At 36.3% G+C, this 24,763-nt stretch overlaps 1 protein-coding gene across 1 annotated transcript in view; it reads right to left on the reverse strand.

Annotated features, from left to right (window-relative positions):
* Positions 1-24,209, reverse strand: part of Slco6a1 (solute carrier organic anion transporter family member 6A1) — a 118,530-nt gene extending 94,321 nt beyond the window's left edge. The window contains exon 1 of the mRNA XM_026395028.2: positions 23,894-24,209. Coding sequence (XP_026250813.1) covers positions 23,894-24,209 — 316 coding nt within the window. The remainder of the gene's footprint in view (positions 1-23,893) is intronic.
* Positions 24,210-24,763: the final 554 nt, after the last annotated feature.

The raw sequence follows: 24,763 nt of genomic DNA on the forward strand, positions 1-24,763 counted from the left end.
CACAAGAAAACTGTAACATGAAGTCCATTTGGAAGTAAATTCAATACTACACAACAAATTAAATCATTGTCAATAAAAGGATGATTATATAAAATTGGAAGAGATATCCATCCCATGAGATACAAAATTCTCAATTTAGAAATACAAGAAACATGACAAAACTAGGAAACATGACTCCTAAAAGTTCAAAATTCCTTGGTAACTAAATCCAAAGATATCAGAAGTGAACAAAATGCCAGACAAAGATTCAAAAGACTATTTATTATAATGGCCAGTGAATTCAAAGGGCATACAAATAAACAGCTGAATGAATTAAGGAAGTCAATGAAGAATGCTAAAGAACAATTTGATAATGAGACAGCAATTCTGAAAAAGGACAAAACAGAACTCTTGAAAATGAAAAGCTCAATAAGTCAAGCAACCAGTCCTGTTGAATGCCTTTCCAATATACTAGATCAAGCATAAAAGGAAAAAAAGACTATCAGAAAAAAAGAAGGTAGATGAATGATCACTTTCAGACAGTAATAAAAAAAATAATTTAAAGAAAATTATGATTAAAACATGTCAGATCTCTGAGACACAACAGTAAAAAGCCAAATTTAAACTTGTAGGTCTAGAGGAAAGAGTAAAAATGCAAGCTAATGACAAAGAAAATATATTTAGGGAAATAATTCCATAAAATTCTCCAAATCTTGGGAACAAGAATACCCCAAACAGACATAACCAGAAAATAACTTCTCTATGAAATATTATAGTTAAATTTCTAAAAGAAGAGAATAAAGAAAGAATATAAAAATCTATAAGAAAGGAGTTCCAAGTCAATTGTAAAGGCAAACCCATCAGAATAACAGCAGATTACTCAGGAGGTCAGGAGGGAACTTAATGATGTATTTTAAACCATAAAAGAAATGAACAGCCAGCCTAGATTACTATATCCAGCAAAGTTGTTTTTCAGTTATCTTTGAGATAACTTTTCAAGGTAAGCATAAAAGTATTCATAACCACTAAACTAGCATTATAGAAGATCAAAAAAATTTCTATGCTTAGATGAGGAAAAAAAGATCAGCACGATCACAAGAGCATGGGAAAGAGTAAATCTCACAAGAAGAGCAGGTAAGCCAATGATGATTAGGAAAGAATCAAAAAATAATTATAGTAGACACTGAAACTCTAAGATGACTGAAGAAAAGAAAAAAGAACATAGATTATTCAAAACAACACAATGACAGGAACCAGGGCCAATCTTTCAATAATACCTTGAACGTAAATGATCAGAATTCTCTCATTAAAAAAGCAGACTAATTGAAAAACAAAGACCCAACTGTTTGTTGTCTGCAAAATATCACCCCACACAGACTTAAAGTGAAAGGATGATGAATAATCAAATGGAATCGGAAAGCAACAGGAGCAGCTACTTCTATACCCCCCAAAAATTGTCTTCAAGCTTATGCTGGCAAGGAGAAACAAAGAAGGTCTATACAGATTGAGAAAGGGAACAATCAAGTAGATATAACAATTGTAAATATATATGCACAAAACATCAGAGAATTCAATTTTATAAAATAAACACTGTAAGACACGAAGAAAGAAATAGGCCCCAAAACAATAATGTGGGTAACTGCAATATCTCATGATCACCAACAGACAGACAGACCATCCAGGCCAAAAAAAAAAAAAAATCAACAAAGTAGAATCCGAGTTTAATTATATTGTAGATCAAATGTACTTAACATATCTACAGAATATTTCAGTCAGCACTGAAGAATACATATTCTTTTCTTCAATATACGGAAATTTCTCCAAAATAGATCACATTTCAAGCCATAAAGCAAATCTAACAAATAGAAATTTAAATAATTTCTTTCATCGTATCAGAACATAATGGAATAAAACTAGAAATCAACTGCAAGAGAAACTGCAGAAATTTTACAAACACACAGAGATTAATAAAAGAGCTTTGAATAAGCAATGGGTCATTGAAAAAAATCATGTGGAAATTTAAAAATCCCCAGACTCACATGAAATGAAGGACAATATACTAGAACCTATGGAACACAGTGAAAGCAATAAGAAGAGGGTAGTAAATAGCTTGAGTGCCTACATTAAAAAAAAAAAAGAAAAAAAGATGTCTTTAATATATAACCTAATGATGAAATTCAAGGTCTTAGAAAAACAAGATTAAACCAAATCCAGTTCAAGACAATTTAAAAGAAATGAACAAAAGAATTGCAGATTTGAATACTTAAAATAACAAATATCATTGAAAGAAATTGAAGAAGACTTAAATTAGTGGAAAGATATTCCTCATTATGGATAGAAAGATTTAATATTGTTAAAATAGCAATAATCTTCAAATTGACATATCAATTCTATACAACCTATACAAAACCCTAGCTGCCCTTGTTTTAGAAATTGACAAGATAATTCTAAAATGTGTACAGAAATATAAGGAACCAGAATAACTCAAACTGTCTTGAAAAAGGAAATCAAAGTGGGAAGATTCACACTTCCTTTCCAAAATTAAAGCATACTACAAAGCTACAATAATAAAAATTGCATTGTTCTAGAATTAGGAAGGATAGATGTATAGGTCAATGGACCTTAGATGAGAATTAGTAATTCAACTCATGCACAGAGAGTCAGTTGCAGCAGAGTGCCTATTTTGGATGATGATAATAATTTGGAGTTGGTGATAATAGTTGCATAATCTTGTGAATATAATTAAATAACTGAATTGTACAGTTTAAAGGGGGATATGTTTATACAATATGAGTTACATTTCAATTTTTTAAAAAGAAAAGCTACCTTAAAGAGGAGCTTTTTACCCTATGTTAATAAAAACTAAACAAAGCTGGCTTTGTTAGTGTTCCCCAAACCATCTCCTGGTTTGATAATTCACTAGAAAGATTCAATAGTCTCAGCATACACTCATAGTCATAGCTGTGATTTACAAAGCATAAAGAGTGAGGAGAAAAGTACATGGGGCAATGTCTGTAGAAAAAGAGGCACTAGCTTCTAAGAGTCCTATCCCACTGGAGTCACACAGTACACACTGAACTACCCCATATCAAACTGTAGGAAGCTGTGTGAAGTATTATCTAACCAGTTTTATCCAGAAGGGGAAAGTGGGAAAATTTAATTGCTTAGATGCCAGTCAACCCTGGCAGGTCAACCTTGCTTTCTAAGGACTACAGTTCAGGCCTGTTATGTTAACTCTTTTCTGTACACTGATATTTTGGAAAATGAACAAAAAGTAATTAAGCTAAACTGATCAAGATAATAGGACAGAAGACAAATATTAGTAATAGCATGAATGAATGTCAGAGTGTACATTGCAACAATTATAGACATTAAAGTAATAAGGAAGAATATTATGAACAACTATATTCTAACAAATTTGACAATAAAGATGAAATGAAAATAACCTTAAAAGTCAATTACTAAAATGAAGTGAAATTTTTTTAAAATTTTTCATTGGCAAGTATCTATTAATGTAATAGAATTAATGATTTTTAAAACTCTTCAGGAAGAAAATTCCATATCGAATTAGCTGATAAATTATACTAAATAACAATGTATTAATTTGAGTTCATTTACAGAATAAAAAACACTAAGTAATAACTAAGAACTCATAAAATCAACTCACATATATTACCCAGGATTCTACCAGTAAATATTAGCAAAGCTTACAATTACTTAAATGCTTAAGTTTCCTTTTCCTGGGTCATAGTGTGGACCTGTTGCCCTGGAGCATGCTGAGAATGCACTTTCAGTGGATAACAGCACTGGATGAAATTCAATATCAATTCAGAGCAAAATTTTCCACAAATTAAGAGAAGGGAAAATCCTCAAACTGAACAGGGACATCTTTCTAAAAAACCTACAGTTGATATACTTAATTTAAAAAGGTTGAATGGCCAGGCACAGTGGTTCATGCCTAAAATTCCAGCAGCTTGATAGACTGAGGCATGAGGATCTCAACTTCAAAGCCAGCCTCAGCAACTTAGCAAGGCCCTAAACAACTCAGTGAGACCCTGTATATAAATATGATTTTAAAAAGAGCTGGGGATATGGCTCAGTGGTTAAGCACCTCTAAGTTTAATCCCCAGTACCAAAAAAGAAAAAGAAAAAAAGAAAGGCTGAATTCTTTCTGTCCACAAATCAACAAGTCTTTTTTCACAATTTCTATTCACAATTTTATTGTAGATCATAGCCATCACAACAAAGAAAAAACAAAAAGCCTACTGGCCTACAGATAAGGAACAAGGAATTAAAACCTATTTATGTATAGATGATATGATCATATATGTATAGAATCCTATGGAATCTGCTAAAAGAGCTTCTATAATTAATAAGTTAATTTACCCAAGTTAAATAAGACCTAACTAACAAAACACATCATGTTCAGTTATCAGAATACTCAATGTTGTTAAGATGTCAACTGCAGTAAGTATTCTAGGGAAGTAGACAAGTTGACTATAAATTTTATAAGCAAAATCTTATACTCTAGATCTAGAGTAGCCAAATAACTTTAAAAGAGAAAAAAAAAAAAGAATGTCTAATGTGTTAGCTTTCTGTTACTACAACAAATACCTGAGATAATCAACTTAGAAATGTAAAAGGTTTATTTTTGTCTAAGGTTTCAGAGTTTCTAGTTCATTATTTGTTGGTCCTGTTGTTTAAAGGCTTTCAGCAAGATAGTACATCAAGGTGGGAACACATGGCAGAGACCAGGTCCCACAATCCCCTTCAAGGGCACACCCTAAATAACCTAGAAACTTCCCACTAGACCCCACCTCCTAAAGCCTTTACTACCTCCCAATAGTACTGTTCTGAAGGGAAAAACTTTACCACATACACCTGAAGGGAACATTTAAGCTTCAAACTATAGCATCCTGCATCTGGCCTCCAAAGTTTCATGTTCATCTCATGATGCAGAAAGCATTTAGTCTATCACCAATGGTCTCCAAAAGTCTTAACTATTTTAGTACTGCTCAAAAATAAAATAAATAAGGTTTCTTTTAAGACTTGGGGCAAACATAACTGTACATTCCTATAAAAAAATTTTTAAAATAAAGTTATGTGCTTTAAATATAATGGTGAGAGGCATGGGGCATACATTTATATTCCAAAAGGAATAGGATAGTATTAAGGGGGTTCAGTCCAAACCAAGCCTAAAACTTACAAAGGCAACTCCAAACCCTAGTCTTCCTTTCCAGCACACAGCATGGTGAGATGTAGGCTCCTAAGGATCTGGGTAGCCCCATCCCTGTGCTCATGCTGGTTGCAGCCCACATGGCTTCTCTCTTAGGTAGGTTTTATATGCTACCAGCAGCTTCTCTGGACAGGCATTCCACATTGTGGGTATTTCTTTTTCCTTGGTGTCTACATCACAGTTTCAGCCTAACTCTCATAGCTGCACACATTACCCTGTCAGAGAATGCTTACAGGGACTCTGATCCTGCAACATATTTTCTTTCACACACACACACACACACACACACACACACACACAGAGTCATTCAAGATGGATTAGGAGACAGATGCCAGAGCCCAGGCCTCAGCCCAGGACCATGGCCAATAATAGGAAGCTCTACATTGAAGCCCAAGCCCAGGCCTAGAACTGCCCCACTGACCAGCAAATCCATGGCGGAGTACAGGCTCAGGCCTAGGACTGCCCTACTGACCCACACCAGAGCCCAGGCCTAGCCTACCTCCATCTTGGGACACTGTAGCCATTGCCATAGCCCTCCCCATGCAGTAGCTTCCATCTTGGGACAACAGATAGGATCTGGAGGCAGTTGAATCTCCAAACAGGCAGCCCACCCTTTCAGCCCCATCTCTGAAATTGGTTACATCCATGTTAGGGCACCCCCACTGCTATCTTGAGTTACCTCCGATATTGCCACTACCACCTTTAGTTGCAAGATCATTTATTGTGGGACTCCATCTGGGGTCTAGAAGCCCAACACCAAGGTGAGGTACAGGTAATCTGCAGGGACACTACAAGAATATAAGGTAGAAAGTGTAATACCTCAGATCTGCACTGCAAGAAAGGAGGACACATAAGTGAAAAAACAAGGAAGGAAAGTGCCTCCAAACAAAAAAACATACTGCAATAATAGAATCCATGGACAGCATAGTTGATGAAATGTCAGAGAAGGAGTTTAGAATGTACATAATTAAGATGTTCTGCAAATTAAAGAATGACCTAAGTGATCAAATACAGGCAAAAATTGATCACTCTAACAAAGAGATAAGAAAGCAAATACAGGCAACCATTTATCACACCCACAATGAAAAAGGAACAAATACAGGCAACCATTGATCACACCAAAAAACAGATAAGGGTACAAATATATCAAGATAGCAACAGATTACTTCAAGAAATAGAGATTCTGAAAAAAAGAGAAACAATCAAAGATACTTGCAATGGAGCAAACAATATATCAAATAAAAAATTCAACAGAAAGCATCACCAACAGACTAGATCACTTGGAAGACAGAATGCCAGAAAATTAAGACAAATAAAGTTGAAAAAAAGTTGACCACACAGTGAAGATGGTAAGAATTCATGAAGAGGACATCCAAGAATTATGGGATAACACCAAAAGACCAAATCTAAGAGTTATTGGGATAATGGAAGGTACAGAGATTCAAACCAAAGGAATGCATAATCCCTTCAATGAAATAATATCAGAAAATTTCCGGAACATGAAGAATGATTTGGAAAATCAAATACAAAAGGCCCACAGGACACCAACTGTACAAAATTACAGCATATCTATGCCAAGGCATATTATAATGAAAATGCCTAGCATAGAGAATAAGGATAGAATCTTAAGGTCGCAAGAGAGGGGAATCAAATCACATATATGGGGAGACCAATTTGTTTCTCAGCAGATTTTTCAACCCAGACCCTCAAAGCCAGGAGAACCTAGAACAACATATACCAAACTCTGAAAGTAAATGGATACCAACCAAAAATCTTATATCCAGCAAAATTAAGCTGTAAATTTGATGACAAAATAGAAACCTTTCATGATAAACTTGCCTAAACTCATCAATTAAAAGACATAGATTGACAGATTGGATTTTCAAAAAAGACACAACAATATGCTGTCTTCTAGAAACTCATCTCACAGGAAAAGATATCCATAGACTGAAGATGAAAGGGTAGGAAAAAAATGTACCACTCACATGGACCTTGTAAACAATCAGGGGCTTTCATTCTCATATCAGATAAAGTGGACTACAAACCAAAGCTAATGAAAAGAGATTAAAAAAGGGTGTTTCATACTGCTTAAGGGATTCATACATTAACAATACATTAATAATAATTCATACATACTGTTATTCATACATAACAATCATAAATGTCTATGTCCCAAACAATGGGGCATCTATGTATATCAAGCAAACCCTTCTCAACCACAAGAACCAAATAGACCACAACACAATAATACTAGGTGACTTTAATACACCTCTCTTACCACTGGATAGATCTTCCAAACAAAAACTAAACAAAGAAAGCATAGCACTCAACAATATAATCAATAAATTAGATTTACCAGACATACATAGAACCCTCCATCCAGCAATGAGAAAACACACTTTCTTCTCAGTAGCACATGGATCCTTCCCCAAAATAGACCATATGTTATGCCACAAAGCAAGTCTTAGCAAATACAAAAAAATAGAGAAATACCCTGCATTCTATCTGATCATAATGGAATGAAATTAGAAATCAATGATAAAACAAAAAATAGAAGCTGCTACAATACCTGGAGACTAAACAATATGCTATTGAATGATAATGCATCAGGGAAGAGAAAAAAATTCTTAGAGGTAAATGAGAACTCCGTTATAACTTATCAAAATCTCTGGCACACTATGAAGGTAGTGCTAAAAGGAAAGTTCATTGCATGGAGTTCATTCATTAAAAGAAGAAAAAGCCAACAAACAAATGACCTGATATTACAACTCAAAGCTCTAGAAAAAAAGGAACAAACCAACACCAAAAGTAGTAGAAGACAGGAAATAATTATGGTAAGGGCAGAAATCAATGAAATTGAAACAAAAAAACAAAATTTCAAAAAAATTGACAAAACAAAAAGCTAGTTCTTTGAAAAAAAATAAATAAAAGTGACAAGCCCTTAGCCACCCTAATGAAAAGAAGGAGAGAGAAAACTCAAATTACTAAAATTCTTGATGAAAAGGAAATATCACAACAGACACTACTAAAATACAGAAGACAATTAGAAACTATTTTGAAAATTTATACTCCAGTAAAATAGAAAACCTTTTAAAAAAACAAATTTCTAGAGGCATATGACAACCCAAACTGAGTCAAGAGGACATATACAATTTAAACAGATCAATTTCAAGTAAGAAAATAAAAGACGTTATCAAAAGCCTACCAACAAGAAAAACCTACGACCAGATGGAGTCACAGCTGAGTTCTACAAGACCTACAAAGAAGAATTAATACCAATACTCCTCAAATTATTTCATGAGCTAGAAAACTCAATCTTTGAAGCTAGTATCATCCTGATACCAAAACTAGTCAGAGACACATCAAGGAAATAAAATTTTAGGCCAAAAATCCTTGATGAACATTGATGCAAAAATTCTCAATAAAATTCTGGCAAATCCCATACAAAAACATATTTAAAAAACAGTAGGTTTCATTCTAGGGATGCAAGGATGGTCCAACATAAGGAAATCAATAAATATAATTCATCACATCAATAGACTTAAAGAATCATATGATTATATCAATTGACGAAGAGAAAACATTTGACAAAATATAGCATCCTTTCATGTTCAAAACAATAGAAAAACTAGTGGTAGTAAGAACAAATCTCAACATTGGAAAAGCTATCTATGCTAAACCTAAGGCCAACATCACTTTAAATGGAGAAAAATTGGCAGTGTTCCCTCTAAAAACTAGAACAAGACAGGGATGCTCTCTTTCACCACTTCTGTTCAACATAGTCCTTGAAACTCTAGCCAGAGCAATTACACAGACAAAAGAAATTAAAGGGATACAAATAGAAAAATAAGAACTTAAACTATCATTATTTGCTGACAATATGATTCTATACTTAGATAATTAAAAAAAACTCCACCCAAACACTTCTAGAATTAATTAATGAATTCAGCAAGGTACCTGACTCATAAATTTATCAATACCCATAAATCAAATGCATTTCTATACATCAGTGATGAATCCTCTGAAAGAGAAATTAGGAAAACTATGCATTCACAATAGCCTCAAAAAAATAAAAATAAAATAAAATACTTGGGAATCAACTTAACAAAAGAGGTGTCTTAAAGACCTCTACAATGAAAACTATACAACACTAAAGAAAGAAATTGAAAAAGACCTTAGAAAATGGAAAGATCTCCCATGCTCTTGGATAGGCAAAATTAATATTGTCAAAATAGCCATACTAACAAAAGCACTATACAATTCAATGTGATTCCAATTAAAATCCCAATGTCATTCATTATAGAAATAGAAAAAGCCATCATGAAATTCATTTGGAAAAATAAGAGACCCAGAATAGCCAAAGCAGACCTTAGCAAGAATAGTGAAGGGGGAGGCATCACAATACCAGACCTTAAACTATACTACAAAGCTACTGTAACAAAAACAGCATAGTATTGGCACAAAAATAGATACATAGACCAATGGTACAGAATACAAAACACAGAGACAAACCCACATAAATACAATTATCTCATCCTAGACAAAGGAGCTGAAAACATACACTGGAGAAAAGATAGCCTCTTCAACAAATGGTGCTAGGAGAACTGGAAATCCATATGCAGCAAAATGACTAAATGCTTATCTCTCACTATATACAAAAATCAACTCAAAGTGGATCAAGGACCTAGGATTTAGACCAGATAATACAGGACTGTCCTAATAGTACTAATACTTTTTCCTAATAGAGGAAAAAGTAGGTCCAAATCTTCAGTCGAATTAGGCCCCAAGATCTTTAACAAGACTCCTAAACCACAAGAAATAAAATCAAGAATTAGTAAATGGGATGGATTCAAACTAAAAAGCTTCTTCTCAGCAAAAGAAACAATCAATGAGGTGAAGAGACAACCTACATTTTGGAAGTAAATTTTTGCCATGCACACATCAGATAGAACATTAATCTCCAGGAGAACTCAAAAAACTCAACACCAAATAAACAAACAACCCAATCAATAAATGGGCTAAGGAGCTAAAGAGACACTTCACAGAAGAAGAAAACATTCAATCAACAAATATATTAAAAAAAAGTCCAACATCTCTAGTAATTAGAGAAATGCAAATAAAAACTACTCTAAGATTTCATCTCACACCAGTCAGAATGGCAGTTTTCAATAATACAAACAACAAAAAGTGTTGGTGAGGATGTGGGGGAAAGGCACACTTATTCATTGCTGGTGGGACTGCAAATTGGTGCAACCACTCTGGAAAGCAGTATGGAGATTCCTTAGAAAACTTGGGATGGAATCACCATTTGACCCAGCTATCCAACTCCTTGGTCTATACCCAAAGGACTTAAAATCAGCATACTGTAGTAACACAGCCACCACAATGTTTATAGCAGCTCAGTTCACAAAAGCTAAACTGTGGAAGCAACCTTGATGCTCTTCAGTAGATGAATGGATAGGTAAACTTTGGTATATATACACTATGAAATATTACTCAGCAAAAAAAATTTAAAAAAATAAATAAATAAAAAAATAAACAAACAAACAAAAAAAGGGGCTGGGGATGTGGCTCAAGCGGTAGCGCGCTCCTCTGGCATGCGTGCGGCCCGGGTTCGATCCTCAGCACCACATACCAACAAAGATGTTGTGTCGGCCGAGAACTAAAAATAAATAAATAAATAAATATTAAAGATTCTCTCTCTCTCTCTCTCTCTCTCTCTCTCTCTCTCTCTCTCTCTCTCTCTCTCTCTCTCTCCTCTCTCACTTTCTCTTAAAAAAAAAAAGAAATATTACTCAGCATCAAAAGAGAATAAAATCATAGCACTTGCCATGGATTATAAATGGATGGAATTGGAGAATATCATGCTAAGTAAGCCAATCCCAAAACCCAAAGGCTCAATGTTCTCTGATAAGTGGATGGTGGGTGATCCACAATGGAGGAGGGCATGGAAAAAATGGAGGAACTTTGATTGGGCAAAAGGGAGGGAAGGGAGCAGGTGAATATGGGGGCAGGAAAGATGGTGGAATTAATGGGACATTATTATCCTAGGTTCATTTATGACTGCACATATGGTCCGATGCTACATCATGTACAACCAGAGAAATGAAAAATCGTGGTCCATTTGTGTATTATGAATCAAAATGCATTCTGCCATCATGTATAACTAATTACAACAAACAAATTAATTAATTTTAAAAAAGAATTATTTGCTCCACATGATTTTGCTACAGAAAAACCTGTGGATTATTTACAGTAATGCACTCTGAAGAATGTTATCATCTTTTCTCCATTACTAATAAGCAGCTTTAAGCTAAAAGGCTGAAAAAAGTGAGAAATAACTTACTAAAATCTTCAAACTTCATTTAATATCTGGATATCAGCAGATTTAACACTACTAAACTAAGCAGAAAACATTTATGACACAAAGTTAGAGAATAGTTTCTTTGATAGGGACCAAAAAGAATGAATCCTAAAATAAAAATATTAATAATTTATACTTTATCAAAAGCTAAAAGCCTTCTTGTAATATAAAAAAAAAACACAAGAAAGAAAACTAAGAGCCACAAATTGGAAGAAAATATTTATAAATATTTATTTAACAAAAGGATTGTATCCAGAAGATGTAAAGAACACTTCACTCAAAAATATGGGGGAAAAAACAACAATTTGTTAAGTGGTGCTTCACAAAAGATGATATATGAATGGGTGAAAAGCATATAAAATATTTTAAGACAATTGGTCACTAACAAATGTAGATTAAAGTCACCATTACCCTCTTAATGTTATGGCTAAACTTAAGGCTGAAATTATCAAGTATTAACAAAGTTGTGGAGCTGCTGGAATTTTCATATATTACTAAGAGAAAGGTAAATAATATAGACATTTTGTAAGGAAACCTGGCAGTATCTAACATATACACTTATGTCCTTTTTAGATATACATGACAGTAGAGTATATTTTGACATATTAGACATACAGGGAGTATAACTTATTCTCATGAGGATTCCAGTGTTGTGGTTGTACACAATGTGGAGTTTCATTGGTTGTGTATTCATGTATGAACATAGGAAAGTTATGTCCAGTTCATTCTACTGTCATTCCTATTCCCAACCCCCTCCCTCCCTTTCATTCCCCTTTGTCTAATCCAATGAACTTCTGTACTCCTCCTTCTCCTTATTGTGTGTTAACATCCAGATATCAGAGAGAACACTCGGCCTTTGGTTTTTCGGGATTGGTTTATTTCACTTAGCATGATAGTCTACAGCTCCATCCATTTACCTGAAAAAGTCATAAAATCATTTTTTTTATTGATGAGTAATATTCTATTGTGTATATATACCCCAGTTTCTTTATTCATTCATCTGTTGAAAGGTACCTAGGTGGGTTCCATAGGTTAGCTATTGTGAGTTGAGCTGCTATAAACATTGATGTGGCTGTGTCACTGTAGTATGCTGATTTTAAGTCCTTCAGGTATAGATGGAGGAGTGGGATAGCTGTGTCAAATGGTGGTTCCATTCCAATTTCTTCCTTTCTCATTTTTTTTGTTTTGTTTTTAACACAAATGGAGCACATTTGTGTTAAGTGTGCTTCTCATTCCTCTGTCTGCACATAGTGCAGAGACACACCAGTTGTGCAACCATATATTTTTATAGGGTAATTATGTCTGTCTCATTCCCCATCATTCCCACCCCCACACCTCCTCTCCTATTCTCACTTCCCTCTACCCAATCCATTCTTCTCTATACCCTGACTCTGGCCATTATGGATCAACATCTGTTTATCAGAGAAAACATTCAGCCTTTGGTTTTTTGGGGATTGGCTTACTTTGGTTAACATGATAGTCTCCAGCTCCATCCATTTACCTGCAAATGCCATAATTTCATTCTTCTTTAAGGCTGAACAATATTATATTGTATGTTGCTGAGAGCCACAGCCGAGTCTGTATGGCCCCTGGCATTTTGCCAACAGTATTGATTGACAGGCAAGGCGTTAATATCCGCCTCTGCCGCTACTTTTGAGTTCTAGCGCTAATTTTGAGTTCTCGCGCTATTTTTAGTTCTCACGGGGATTCCCCGGGAGTTCCCATTGGTTGGCGAAGTGCAGGAGGAGGGTTTTCCCGGAGAGATATTTCCGGCGGGGGGTTCCTGGAGGAGCCTCGTGGCTTTCGGGAGGATTCCCCAGGAGTGTGTGTGAGGTTTTTTCTTGCAGTAGAAAAAATAAAATTTGTTCCTGCTTCAGTGGCTCGTGATTTGTGCCCAGCCAGACTGCGGCATTTGGCGGCCCGGACGGGGAACGTCTGAAGCTTCGGGGTAAGTGAAATTGCTTGCCCCTAAGGGAAGGCAAGAGAATGGGTGACCATTTTAAAAAACAATATGTTCTTGCTTTGATTTGTTTTGGTTTTGTTTCAAGCTGCCTATCCCTAGAATTTTCTCAGGCAGACTGGGAAAAATGGTTGGCTCAAGGTTTGAAGTTGTTTGCCCCTGAGGAAGAGATAGAAATAGACCACAAATGCACATGTCCAGAAAATAGGAAAATTGATACAACGATTTTTTGTTCCATTTTTGTTTCATTCTGTTTCGGTCTTGTTTTGTGTTATCTTTTTGGGTTGCGTTATCTTTGTAACAGATTAGAAATTAGTAAAAAACAAACTGAAAGAGTGTTAAATAAATTGTTAGAGGTTCAAACCATGGAGAAAGACAATTTAGATCAAGCAAAAGAGAAGGTCTCTCAAGCTAGTCAGACAGAGGAAGAAAATTTAAAGGAAGAAAGCTTAGAGGAGAAACAGCTATCAGGGGGGAAGCAACAACAGGAGGCTGCTACTAACACCGATCTATCGCCAGAGGGCATAATTCAGCCAACAGCTCCACCTATGGAGATAGCTGAGTGGCCCTCAACCCCCTCAACCCCCGTAGTTGATAGATGGGATCCTGAGACAGGACCTCAAAGATTAGCATGCCCTGTACTTGAGCAGGCAGGAGGGCAGCGAATTCACCGTGAGTTAGAGTTCAAAACAGTGAAGCAATTAAAGGAGGCTGTAACAACCTATGGTCCTCATGCACCCTTCACTGTAAGCATGGTCGAATCCATTACTAACTTGGACATGACTCCAGCAGATTGGGCTAGCATGTGTAGATCTGTGCTAAATGGAGGACAATATTTGTTATGGAAGGTTGCCAATGAGGAATTTTGCAGGGAGACAGCTAGACGAAATGCAGCAGCCGGTTACCCTCAAAGAAGTCTAGAGATGTTGCTAGGAAAAGGACCTTATGAGGGTCAGCGGCAACAAATTCAATATGATCCTGCTGTATATGCACAGATTGCTGCAGACGCAGTTAGGGCATGGAAGACTTTACAAGGACATGGAGATTTACAAGGTCAGCTATCTAAGGTAATACAGAGACCTAATGAACCTTACGCTGACTTTGTAGATAGGCTTATTCAAACAGCCTCCAAAATTTTTGGTGACACAGAACAAGCAATGCCATTTATAAAACAACTGGCTTATGACCAAGCAAATCGTTGCTGCAGAGAGGTCATTAGACCATGGAAACATGAAGATTTAAACACATATATTAAATTATGTAGAGACATTAATGAACAAGGACAAGTCTTGGCAGCAGTACAACAGGCTTTAGATGCCAGGCCAAAAACATGCTACAATTGTGAACAAACAGGACATTTTAAAAGGAGTTGCCCCATAGGAGGAAGGTATAACAAAGTTAGGTATCAAAGGAATAGAACACCAGATATTTGCCCACGATGCCGTAGAGGGAGACACTGGGCTAATGAATGCCGTTCTCAAACCACCATAGAGGGTACTCCATTATCAAAAAATGGACAAGGACCAGGTGGTTACCCACGATATCGTGGAGAAAGGCATCAGGCTCCATTGCCAAAAAACGGACAGGGGGGCCCAATGCTCCGGGGCCCACGACCACAAATGTACGGGGCACTGGAGGAACCCAGAAAAACCATGGAGGAACCCAGCAACCCCATCAGGGTAGTACCCAGGACACATTATCCATCCGATCTCTCATCAGACGAACCAGAGGGAGCGCAGGGTTGGACATCTGCGCCTCCGCCAGAGCAGTACTAACTCCAGAGATGGGAGTTCAAATCATTCCCACAGGAGTAAAAGGACCTCTTCCCAAAGGAACAGTAGGCTTATTGTTAGGACGTAGTTCTTCTACGCTAAAAGGACTTATGATAAGTCCCGGGGTAATTGATCCCGATTATGAAGGTGAAATAAAAATTATAGCTAGTTCTCCAAAGGGTATATCAGTAATTTCACCAGGAGATAGAATAGCACAGTTATTAATAATATCCAGCCTACATGATAAATTTTCCAGTACTACTATGGAAAGAGGTTCCAGGGGTTTAGGCTCCACAGGTGTAGATTGGGCTATGCTGTCTTTGAATTTAGATTCTCGCCCAATGCTAAAACTAAATATTCAAGGACATGAATTTAATGGGCTACTGGATACAGGTGCAGACCTTAGCATCATATCTCGTCAAGAATGGCCAAAACATTGGCCATTACAACAAGCCACTCAAACGCTTCGAGGCCTAGGAGTGGCAACTAATCCCCATAGAAGTGCAATGGTCTTAGATTGGAAGGATCCTGAAGGATGTGAAGGAACTATACAGCCATATGTATTGGATCATCTTCCCGTAAATTTATGGGGACGAGATGTCTTAGATCAATTAGGTTTGACATTAACAAATAATATCAATCAAAATGCACCCACTATTATGGCTAGACAAGGTTTTAGGAAAGGAAAAAGATTAGAAAAACAAGAACAAGGTATAGCAGCACCAATACAAATAGATCAAAGAATAAATAGACATGGACTGGGTTTTCAGAAGGGGTCACTGAGGCAATAAAAATCACTTGGAAATCAGATAGACCAGTATGGGTTTCTCAGTGGCCCCTGACTAAAGAAAAGATACAAGCAGCCCATGACCTGGTCAAACAACAATTAGCGGAGGGACATATACAACCTTCTGTATCTCCCTATAATACTCCCATTTTTGTCATTAAAAAGAAATCTGGTAAATGGAGATTATTACAAGATTTAAGAGCCATTAATAATGAGATGGTTATTATGGGACCTGCTCAATCAGGGATTCCTCAATTGTCTGCTTTACCAAAAACCTGGTATGTTTTAGCTATAGACATTAAAGATTGTTTCTTTTCAATTCCAATTCATCCTGAGGATAGTCCACATTTTGCATTTACTATCCCTGCACTGAATCATGAAGGTCCTGATCAGAGATATGAATGGAAAGTGCTCCCTCAAGGGATGGCTAACAGCCCAACTATGTGTCAAATTTATGTTAATAAAGCAATCCAGCCACTTAGAAATCAAAATCCTGAACTACAAATATTTCACTATATGGATGATGTATTGTTAGCACACAAAGATAAAAACACATTGTTGGAATGTTATGCCACACTTACAAATTTGTTAAAAAATTATAATCTAGAGATAGCAATAGATAAAGTACAATTAAATTTTCCAATTAATTATTTAGGAGTTCTATTATCCTCAACCATGGTCCGTCCACCTAAAATTCAAATACGAGTAGATCAACTCAAATCACTTAATGACTTTCAAAAGTTGTTGGGAGATATAAATTGGATAAGGCCTTATCTAGGCATACCAACAGGAGAGTTGGGACCTTTATTTGATATCCTAAAAGGTCCATCAGATCCAAATTCACCCCGCATATTAACTCCTGAAGCAAGAAAGGCATTAAAAATTATTGAAACATATATGGAAAATATGCATTTGGACAGAATTGATATAAGTTTGCCTTTATTATTTATTGTAATACCAACAAAAAATATTCCTACAGGAGTATTTTGGCAGGAAGGTCCATTATTGTGGATACATTTATCTTACTCTCCTAACACTATTCTTACTAGGTATCCTGAGGCTGTAGGACAATTAATACTGAAAGGAATAAAAGCAGCAAAGGGAGTGTTTGGAATTTCTCCCAATAAAATTATTACTCCATATACTATGGAGCAAATTGATGAGTTAGCTAATGAGTTAAATACATGGGCAATAATCATGTGTAAATCAAATGTTTCATTTGATAATCATTTACCATCTAATCCTTTGTTGTCTTTTTGGTCTAAGCATCCTGTAGTTTTTCCTAAAATGACAAGAAAAACACCTATCGTGAATGCTCCAAATATATTCACTGATGGGTCTAATAATGGTACAGCAGCAGTAGTTACCCCTGATCAAACTTTTACATTTTTAGTTCCCAAACAATCAGCTCAAAAGGTAGAGCTCAATGCAGTTTTACAAGCTTTTGTAATGTTCAAAGATTCTGTATTTAATTTATTTTCTGATAGTCAGTATATAGTTAATGCTATAATATCCCTTGAAGATGCTGGTAGGATTTCCCCTTCCTCTACTGTTTTCTCTTTGTTTTCCACTATACAAAGTCTAATCTGGGATAGAAAAGATCCATTCTTTATAGGACATATCAGGGCACATACAGGATTGCCTGGAGCCCTTAGTTTGGGCAATGATTTAGCAGATAAAACTACACATGATATACATATTTTTTCTACTGTAGAAGAAGCTACAAATTTTCATAAAAGGTTTCATGTTAATGCTAATACTTTACAAAAGCGTTTTAAAATAACTAAGGAACAAGCCAGGCATATAATAAAACAATGTCAAAATTGTGTGACCTTTTTACCACAAGTTAATCTTGGAGTCAATCCTAGAGGACTGATACCTAACCATATTTGGCAGATGGACGTCACACACTTGCCAGAATTTGGAAAATTAAAATATTTACATGTTACAGTTGATACTTCTTCCGGATTTTTGATGGGCTCCCTTCATGCCGGAGAAAAAACTAAAGATGTTATAGCTCATTGCTTACAAAATTTTGCCACTGTGGGTGTTCCTAAACAGTTAAAAACTGATAATGGTCCTGGTTACACTTCTAACTCTTTTAAACAATTTTGCTCATCTTTTGGTATTACTCATATAACAGGAATCCCATACAATCCACAGGGACAAGGCATAGTTGAAAGAGCTCATCAAACTATTAAAACGTACTTATTAAAGCAAAAAGAGGGAATTGGAAAGGGGTATATATCCCCCAAAGATAAACTTAAAATAACCCTTTTTACTCTAAACTTTCTAAATTTGGATTCATCAGGACTTAGTGCTGCGGAAAGACATATGTATCCGAAAAATGTACATAAGCCTAAGGTACTTTGGAAAGATATTCTAACAGGACAATGGAAAGGTCCCGACCCAGTTATTGTCTGGAGTCGGGGTTCCGTTTGTGTGTTCCCACAGGGAGAACAGCAGCCGATTTGGATTCCAGAGAGGTTAACCAAAACAATTTCTACAGAAAAAGAAGATGATTTGACTGAAATCCATAACAGCTGATATCCAGAGCTCCAGCTTGGCTATTCTTACATCTGCGACAGTGATTAACCACGGTGCCTTTTTTCAATATCTATTTTATTATTGCATTTTTCCCACATCATAAAGTTCTATTTTATTTTTTGAGCTCATACAAACCTAGGTTAATGTTTTTCTGATCAGTTTTGTTTTTTGACTGTGTTTTATTTTTTGACTGTGGAGTTTTTAAACATTGCAATGGAGATTTCACCTAGGTAAAGCTACAAGGCCTTTATTATTGTCTTATATGTTGTATGTTATGTGCGCACACTTCTGTTTTGTGTTGTATGTCTGTATGTGTGTATGTCCATATATCTTATATGAGGAGCGCTCATGAATAAATGGATCCGAATTTTTTTATTCACGTGATTTTTATGGTTTAATTTAGATTGGGTAAACAGCTGTTGAAAATTGTTTTTATATGTGAACAAATAAGGAGGTTAACAGATCTGTTTGTTTGCTTTCACCTTTCCTTCTCATTATATTTAATAATTCTGTTCAGGATAATGTAAATTGTTCAAAAAATTGTTTTCTTAATGCCTGTTGGAATGTTACATAATTTTTTTCCTAGCATCATTGCCAGAATTCCTATCTTCATCCCAGTGCCGGTGAAGACAAAGATAAAACCATACTACAGCTTCTTCAGTAGCTATCACAACAAACTGTATAAACTGATGCATCAGTGAATAATAACTCAACAAGTAATGCTCAATCAAGGAGTAGATTTACTTTGGGAAGAAATGGACATATTGACAGATTCCTCTACTTTGAACTGCTTGCAGAACTTGCCTGGACTATGTATCACTTGTATGCATTGTGAACTATCTGTTGGTGCAGCGAATTGTGGTGATGCTGGCATCTTTGCTGATGGTGTCACCGGTGGTACAATTTTTCAAAGGAGCCCTCAATTGGCTTGGTGTCATGGCATTTTTCATCCTCCTCCCTTCTACTAGTGATGGTCTAAAATTTTGGGGCCAACAGAGGTGAGGCAAAGAACCTCACCCCCCCATTGGCACCAAGGACAAGTTTGGGGGCCAACAGAGGTGAGGCAAAGAACCTCACCCCCCCACTGGTGCAAAGGCCTATCCACAAGTATGGCTGTATGCTGGACCGGTAGTCAGTGACGGGTATGATCCGATTGCAGTGGTACCAACCTAAGACAGGAGGCTGACGCCTAGAGGTCAGTTCATCCGATGACGGGTAAGGACCATATGTTGAATTGGACTACCTAACAGGCACGGTCCCTAAGCCACATTACTTGTTGTTTAATTAAACAGAAGGGGGGAGATGCTGAGAGCCACAGCCGAGTCTGTATGGCCCCTGGCATTTTGCCAACAGTATTGATTGACAGGCAAGGCGTTAATATCCGCCTCTGCCGCTACTTTTGAGTTCTAGCGCTAATTTTGAGTTCTCGCGCTATTTTTAGTTCTCACGGGGATTCCCCGGGAGTTCCCATTGGTTGGCGAAGTGCAGGAGGAGGGTTTTCCCGGAGAGATATTTCCGGCGGGGGGTTCCTGGAGGAGCCTCGTGGCTTTCGGGAGGATTCCCCAGGAGTGTGTGTGAGGTTTTTTTTTGCAGTAGAAAAAATAAAATTTGTTCCTGCTTCAGTGGCTCGTGATTTGTGCCCAGCCAGACTGCGGCAGTATGTATGTATGTATTATATATATCATGTTTTCTTTATCCATTCATCTGTTGAAGGGCATCTAGGTTGGTTCCATAGTTTAGCTATTGTGAGTTGAGCTGCTGTAAACATTGATGCAGCTTCGTCACTATAATATGCTCATTTTAAGTCCTTTGGGCATATACCAAGGCAGGTGACAACTGGGTCAAATGGTGGTTTCATTCCAAGTTTTCTGAGGAATCTCCATTCACTTTCCAGAGTGGTTGCACCAATTTGTATTCCTACCAGCAATGTAACATATACTTGTTACAAAACTTAACATATGACACTATAATTCCACTTCTAGGCATCATTCCCAAAGAAATAAAAACATAAATCCACACAAAATTTGTGTGCAACTACTCATAATAACATTATTCATAATAGACAAAATAATTGGAAACAACACAAAAATCTATAACTAGTGAGTGGATATGTGTAGTAATTCTGAACAATGGAATACTAGTCATACTAAAAAAGAACAAACTATTAATATAAAGCATGAATCAATCTCAAAAACATCATGCTGTTAATAGAAGCAAAACACAAAATACTAGAAACTGTATGCTTCCATGCATATTAAATTCTAAAAAATACAAAACTAATGACACAAAGTCAATCAATCATTGGTTAAGATAAGTGATAAGAGCAAGATTTGATAGAAAATGGACATAAAGAAACTGTTAGTGTGATGGAAAGATTCTAAAACTTCATTGTGTTGGTGATGGCATGTACTTATATACTTTCTCTGTATATTAACTAAACCTCATTGAATTGTATACTTTAAAAATAATAAATTTGGGGATTTGGGGTGTAGCTTAGTGGTAGAGCGCCTAGCACGCAAGAGACCCTGGGTTCAATGCCTAATACTGAAAAAAAAAGGTAGAGAAGTATTATTGTTTCTAAATTATACCTAAATAAAATAAAGGAAAAGAATAAAGGAAGTGAAGGAGGAAGGTAGGAGGGAAACATGGCTTAAGTTTAACTGTAAAGAAACATCACACTCAGGTTGAAGTTCAACATACAAAATGAAAGAATCACATTCTTTAAATTTTTCAAGTACTTAAGAATCAGAGAAAAATGAGGAAGTGCTCTAGGTTAAAGAAAACTTCTAAAATATGATAATTAAATGTAATGTGGATTCCTGGATGGAATTCTGGACCAAAAGGAAAAGCAGACAGTATCATATTTTGTAACACATAGATGGAGCCACTTCATGACAGTGAGGATTGCATGGTGGTTATGCAGGAAAAATGTCTAACTTTGAAAAGAAGCATGCTGGACTACAGTAGTCTCCCCTCTCCAAAGTTTCTCTCTCCGTGGTTTCAGTCAACCATATATAGATAGATGGATAAATAGATAGATAGATAAATAGATTATGGCCTAGCATGCAAGAGACTCTCTCTCTCTCTCTCTCTCTCTCTCTCTCTATATATATATATATATATATATATATATATATATATATATACACACAAATATATACTTACATGTATTACTTACATGTATATGTGTGTGTGTGTGTGTGTGTATATATATATATATATATAAAGTTTTCTGAAAATAGTAAACAGAAATTTCCAGAAAACAAATTCAAAGGTTTAAATTGATGAGTAGCATGGTAGAATCTCACACTGCCCCATCCAGGATGCAAATAATTCATTTGTCCATTACCTCCATGCTGTATATGCTACCTGGCCATTAGCCACTTAGCAGTCATCTCAGTTATCAAAGTAAGTGTCTGGATATCACAAAAATAAAAGTAAATACAGTATAACATGTTACTTTGAACAAGAGAGAGAAAGAAAACATATATATTACTATAATTGTTCCATTTTACTATTTATTAATGTTTTTAATCTCTTACTCTGGCTAATTTAAAAATTAAACTTCATTGTAGGTATGCGTTTAAGGAAAAAAATAGAGTGGCAGTAATACCCATGGTTTCAGGCATTTGCTGGAAATCTTGGAACACATTCCTCATGGATATATGGGACTACCATAAGTTAGTTGCTAATAAGGAATCATATCCCAAACGAAGACTATATGTGCAAGTAAACAGAAGGTAAAGGAGTAAGTATGGTAAAATCCTAAAAACTCGAGCCACCATCAGAAGTTTTTTGCATTTCTATGATGTCCTTTGTGTAATTTTAAAATGATTTCAGGATTGTTTAAAATACAACTAAAATCATACATGTATCAATTGACATTCAAATCAAGAACTATATCATTTCATAAATGACACACTCAATATTATCACTATACTGAGTTGGTAAATCATATGAAGTTAGTTAAGCAATGGAGCTCAAACATTTATGGCCAACCACTTGTTCAAAATCTTCAATGGCTCCTCATTACCCACGCAATAATGAAATTATATGGAGATAATGCTTGTAAAGCATCTTACATAGTGGGAATTAAAAAACAATTAGTGTCCTTTTAAAATTTGAATTCATATATTTAAAGGCTTTCATAATGTGACCACAATATTTATTTTCCTTCCTTTTAAGTTTATTTGAGCATTCAATATACATTTATTGAATGTATTCTCTGCCCCATCCACATTAGTAGAGTTATTATATAACGGCAATATATTACTCCCTTTTGGTGCTTACATAAAACCATTATCCAGTCAAATTTGACATTCACCATTCTGAAACAAGCCTTTGTAAAACAGAACACTTATTCATTCATTCATTTCCTTACTCTGTATATACTCATCAACTTCATCCCTAGCTATCAGAACTGTACTTAAATTATTAAGGCATAGGTCAAATTTCTCTCTTTGCAAGAAACTTGTTATAATCTGAAGACAAACTGATGACTACTCATTTATTCTTCTCAAATGGTTCTTTTCTCATAAAACCTTTTCCTTGCATTTATTTAGACACAGGATTTGACAGCAAAAAGGAGATCAGGTTTGTCAGATTACGGTGTCATCAGTATAAGCAAGCTAATAAAAGACCTAGATGTAATGGGAGTGATGAGAATTGGGGAGGAGAGGAGAATGCATGTCTAAAGACTCAACTTCACCTTTTTCAAACATTTGGACAAAAATTAACTTACTAGTCATCTCCAGTATAGACTACCTGAAGTCCCATAACTCTCCCCTAATTTACAGATGAAGAAAAAAAAAATTCAAATAGAAAGTGGCTTAGCCAGAATGTCTCAAAATTTGGAGGCAGAAGCTGAAACAAGCTGGCAATTGCAGACACACAGTTTTCAATTTCAGTTTCCAAGAGATTCCATCTAGAACTTAAAAACTGGTAGCCAAACCACATTAAATGACAGCAACATCCCTTCTCCAACAGGTTATTTGGAGATGAGAGCCCTACCACTCCCAAATTATAGGATGGATTATGTCAATCATGTCCATGAGGAAGTGAAGCAATAACCCAAACAGCTTTGATTCCAATCATACTTGGAGAACAAGTCTAAAAAAACTTCTTCACTCGGGCCCACAATATGACACCCAGCACACACCCTTCTTTTCTCTCCGTCCCCACCAAACCTGCATCTTTGGTCCACCTGACCACTTCCATTACTAGAATGATCCCCACCCGTTGGGCTCACCTTGAGTGAAGAGCAGCATGCAGAAGAAAAACAGGAAGCAGCGAATGCTGTTAAAACTCTCACAGCAGGGGACAACGATACAACCAATGCCACAGGGCCCTTCCTTGACATGATCCGAGTCTGGTGATTTTGGGGGAGGAGATTTCGCCTTTTTCTTCCGAGGAGCTCTGTGAAACTTCGCAAAGGCCATTGGCAACATTGTCAGGTACGGGGAAATTTTCTTGCGATTTCCTAAAGTCTCAACTTCCTCGTCCTTAGAAGTCCTTCTGCTGGATACAGTCTCCTCCGGCTCCACATTCTCTAAGGTTTCCTTCATGGTCTCTAGGTGCCCTGCTGGGACCTGGGGCAAGGCTTACCTGGTTGTGTCTCCTTACAAAGTGGCCTGGAATCTCCAGACCCCCGCTTTGTCAGCACCAAACCCCAAACCCCAAACCCACCCCACCTGGGTGGGAGGACTAGGAGGCCGGAGGCGCCTGCGCATAAGGCTCAGACCAGAACGTTCCTCCTCCTTGGGCTGGAGGCAAACGTCTGCAGAGGAGTTGACGGTTGCCCTGGGAGACTTCCAAGGCTGTTTCCCTTCTTTGCTCCCACTTGAGGAAGGAAAACAAAAATAAAAATAAAGCTAGAACTAGATTCTGAAAGCTACTAACACAGGGAGTACTCGATAATGAAGTCAAAAGATTCCAGTTCTTAATACTCATTTGGAAGCAGATGAAATAGTGATTATGTTCCCAATTTCCCCCTATTTACTTGCTTGTAGTGTCTTTCCAATAGGACCATCTTGAAACAAACTGAAATTTGCTGAAAGATCAGAAAGGAAAAAAAAAAATCAGTAGACATGGGAGAAGGCACTTCTACCACAATAAAAGT

The sequence above is a fragment of the Urocitellus parryii genome, chromosome 1 (genome assembly GCF_045843805.1).
Source record: "Urocitellus parryii isolate mUroPar1 chromosome 1, mUroPar1.hap1, whole genome shotgun sequence".
Lineage (NCBI taxonomy): Eukaryota > Metazoa > Chordata > Mammalia > Rodentia > Sciuridae > Urocitellus > Urocitellus parryii.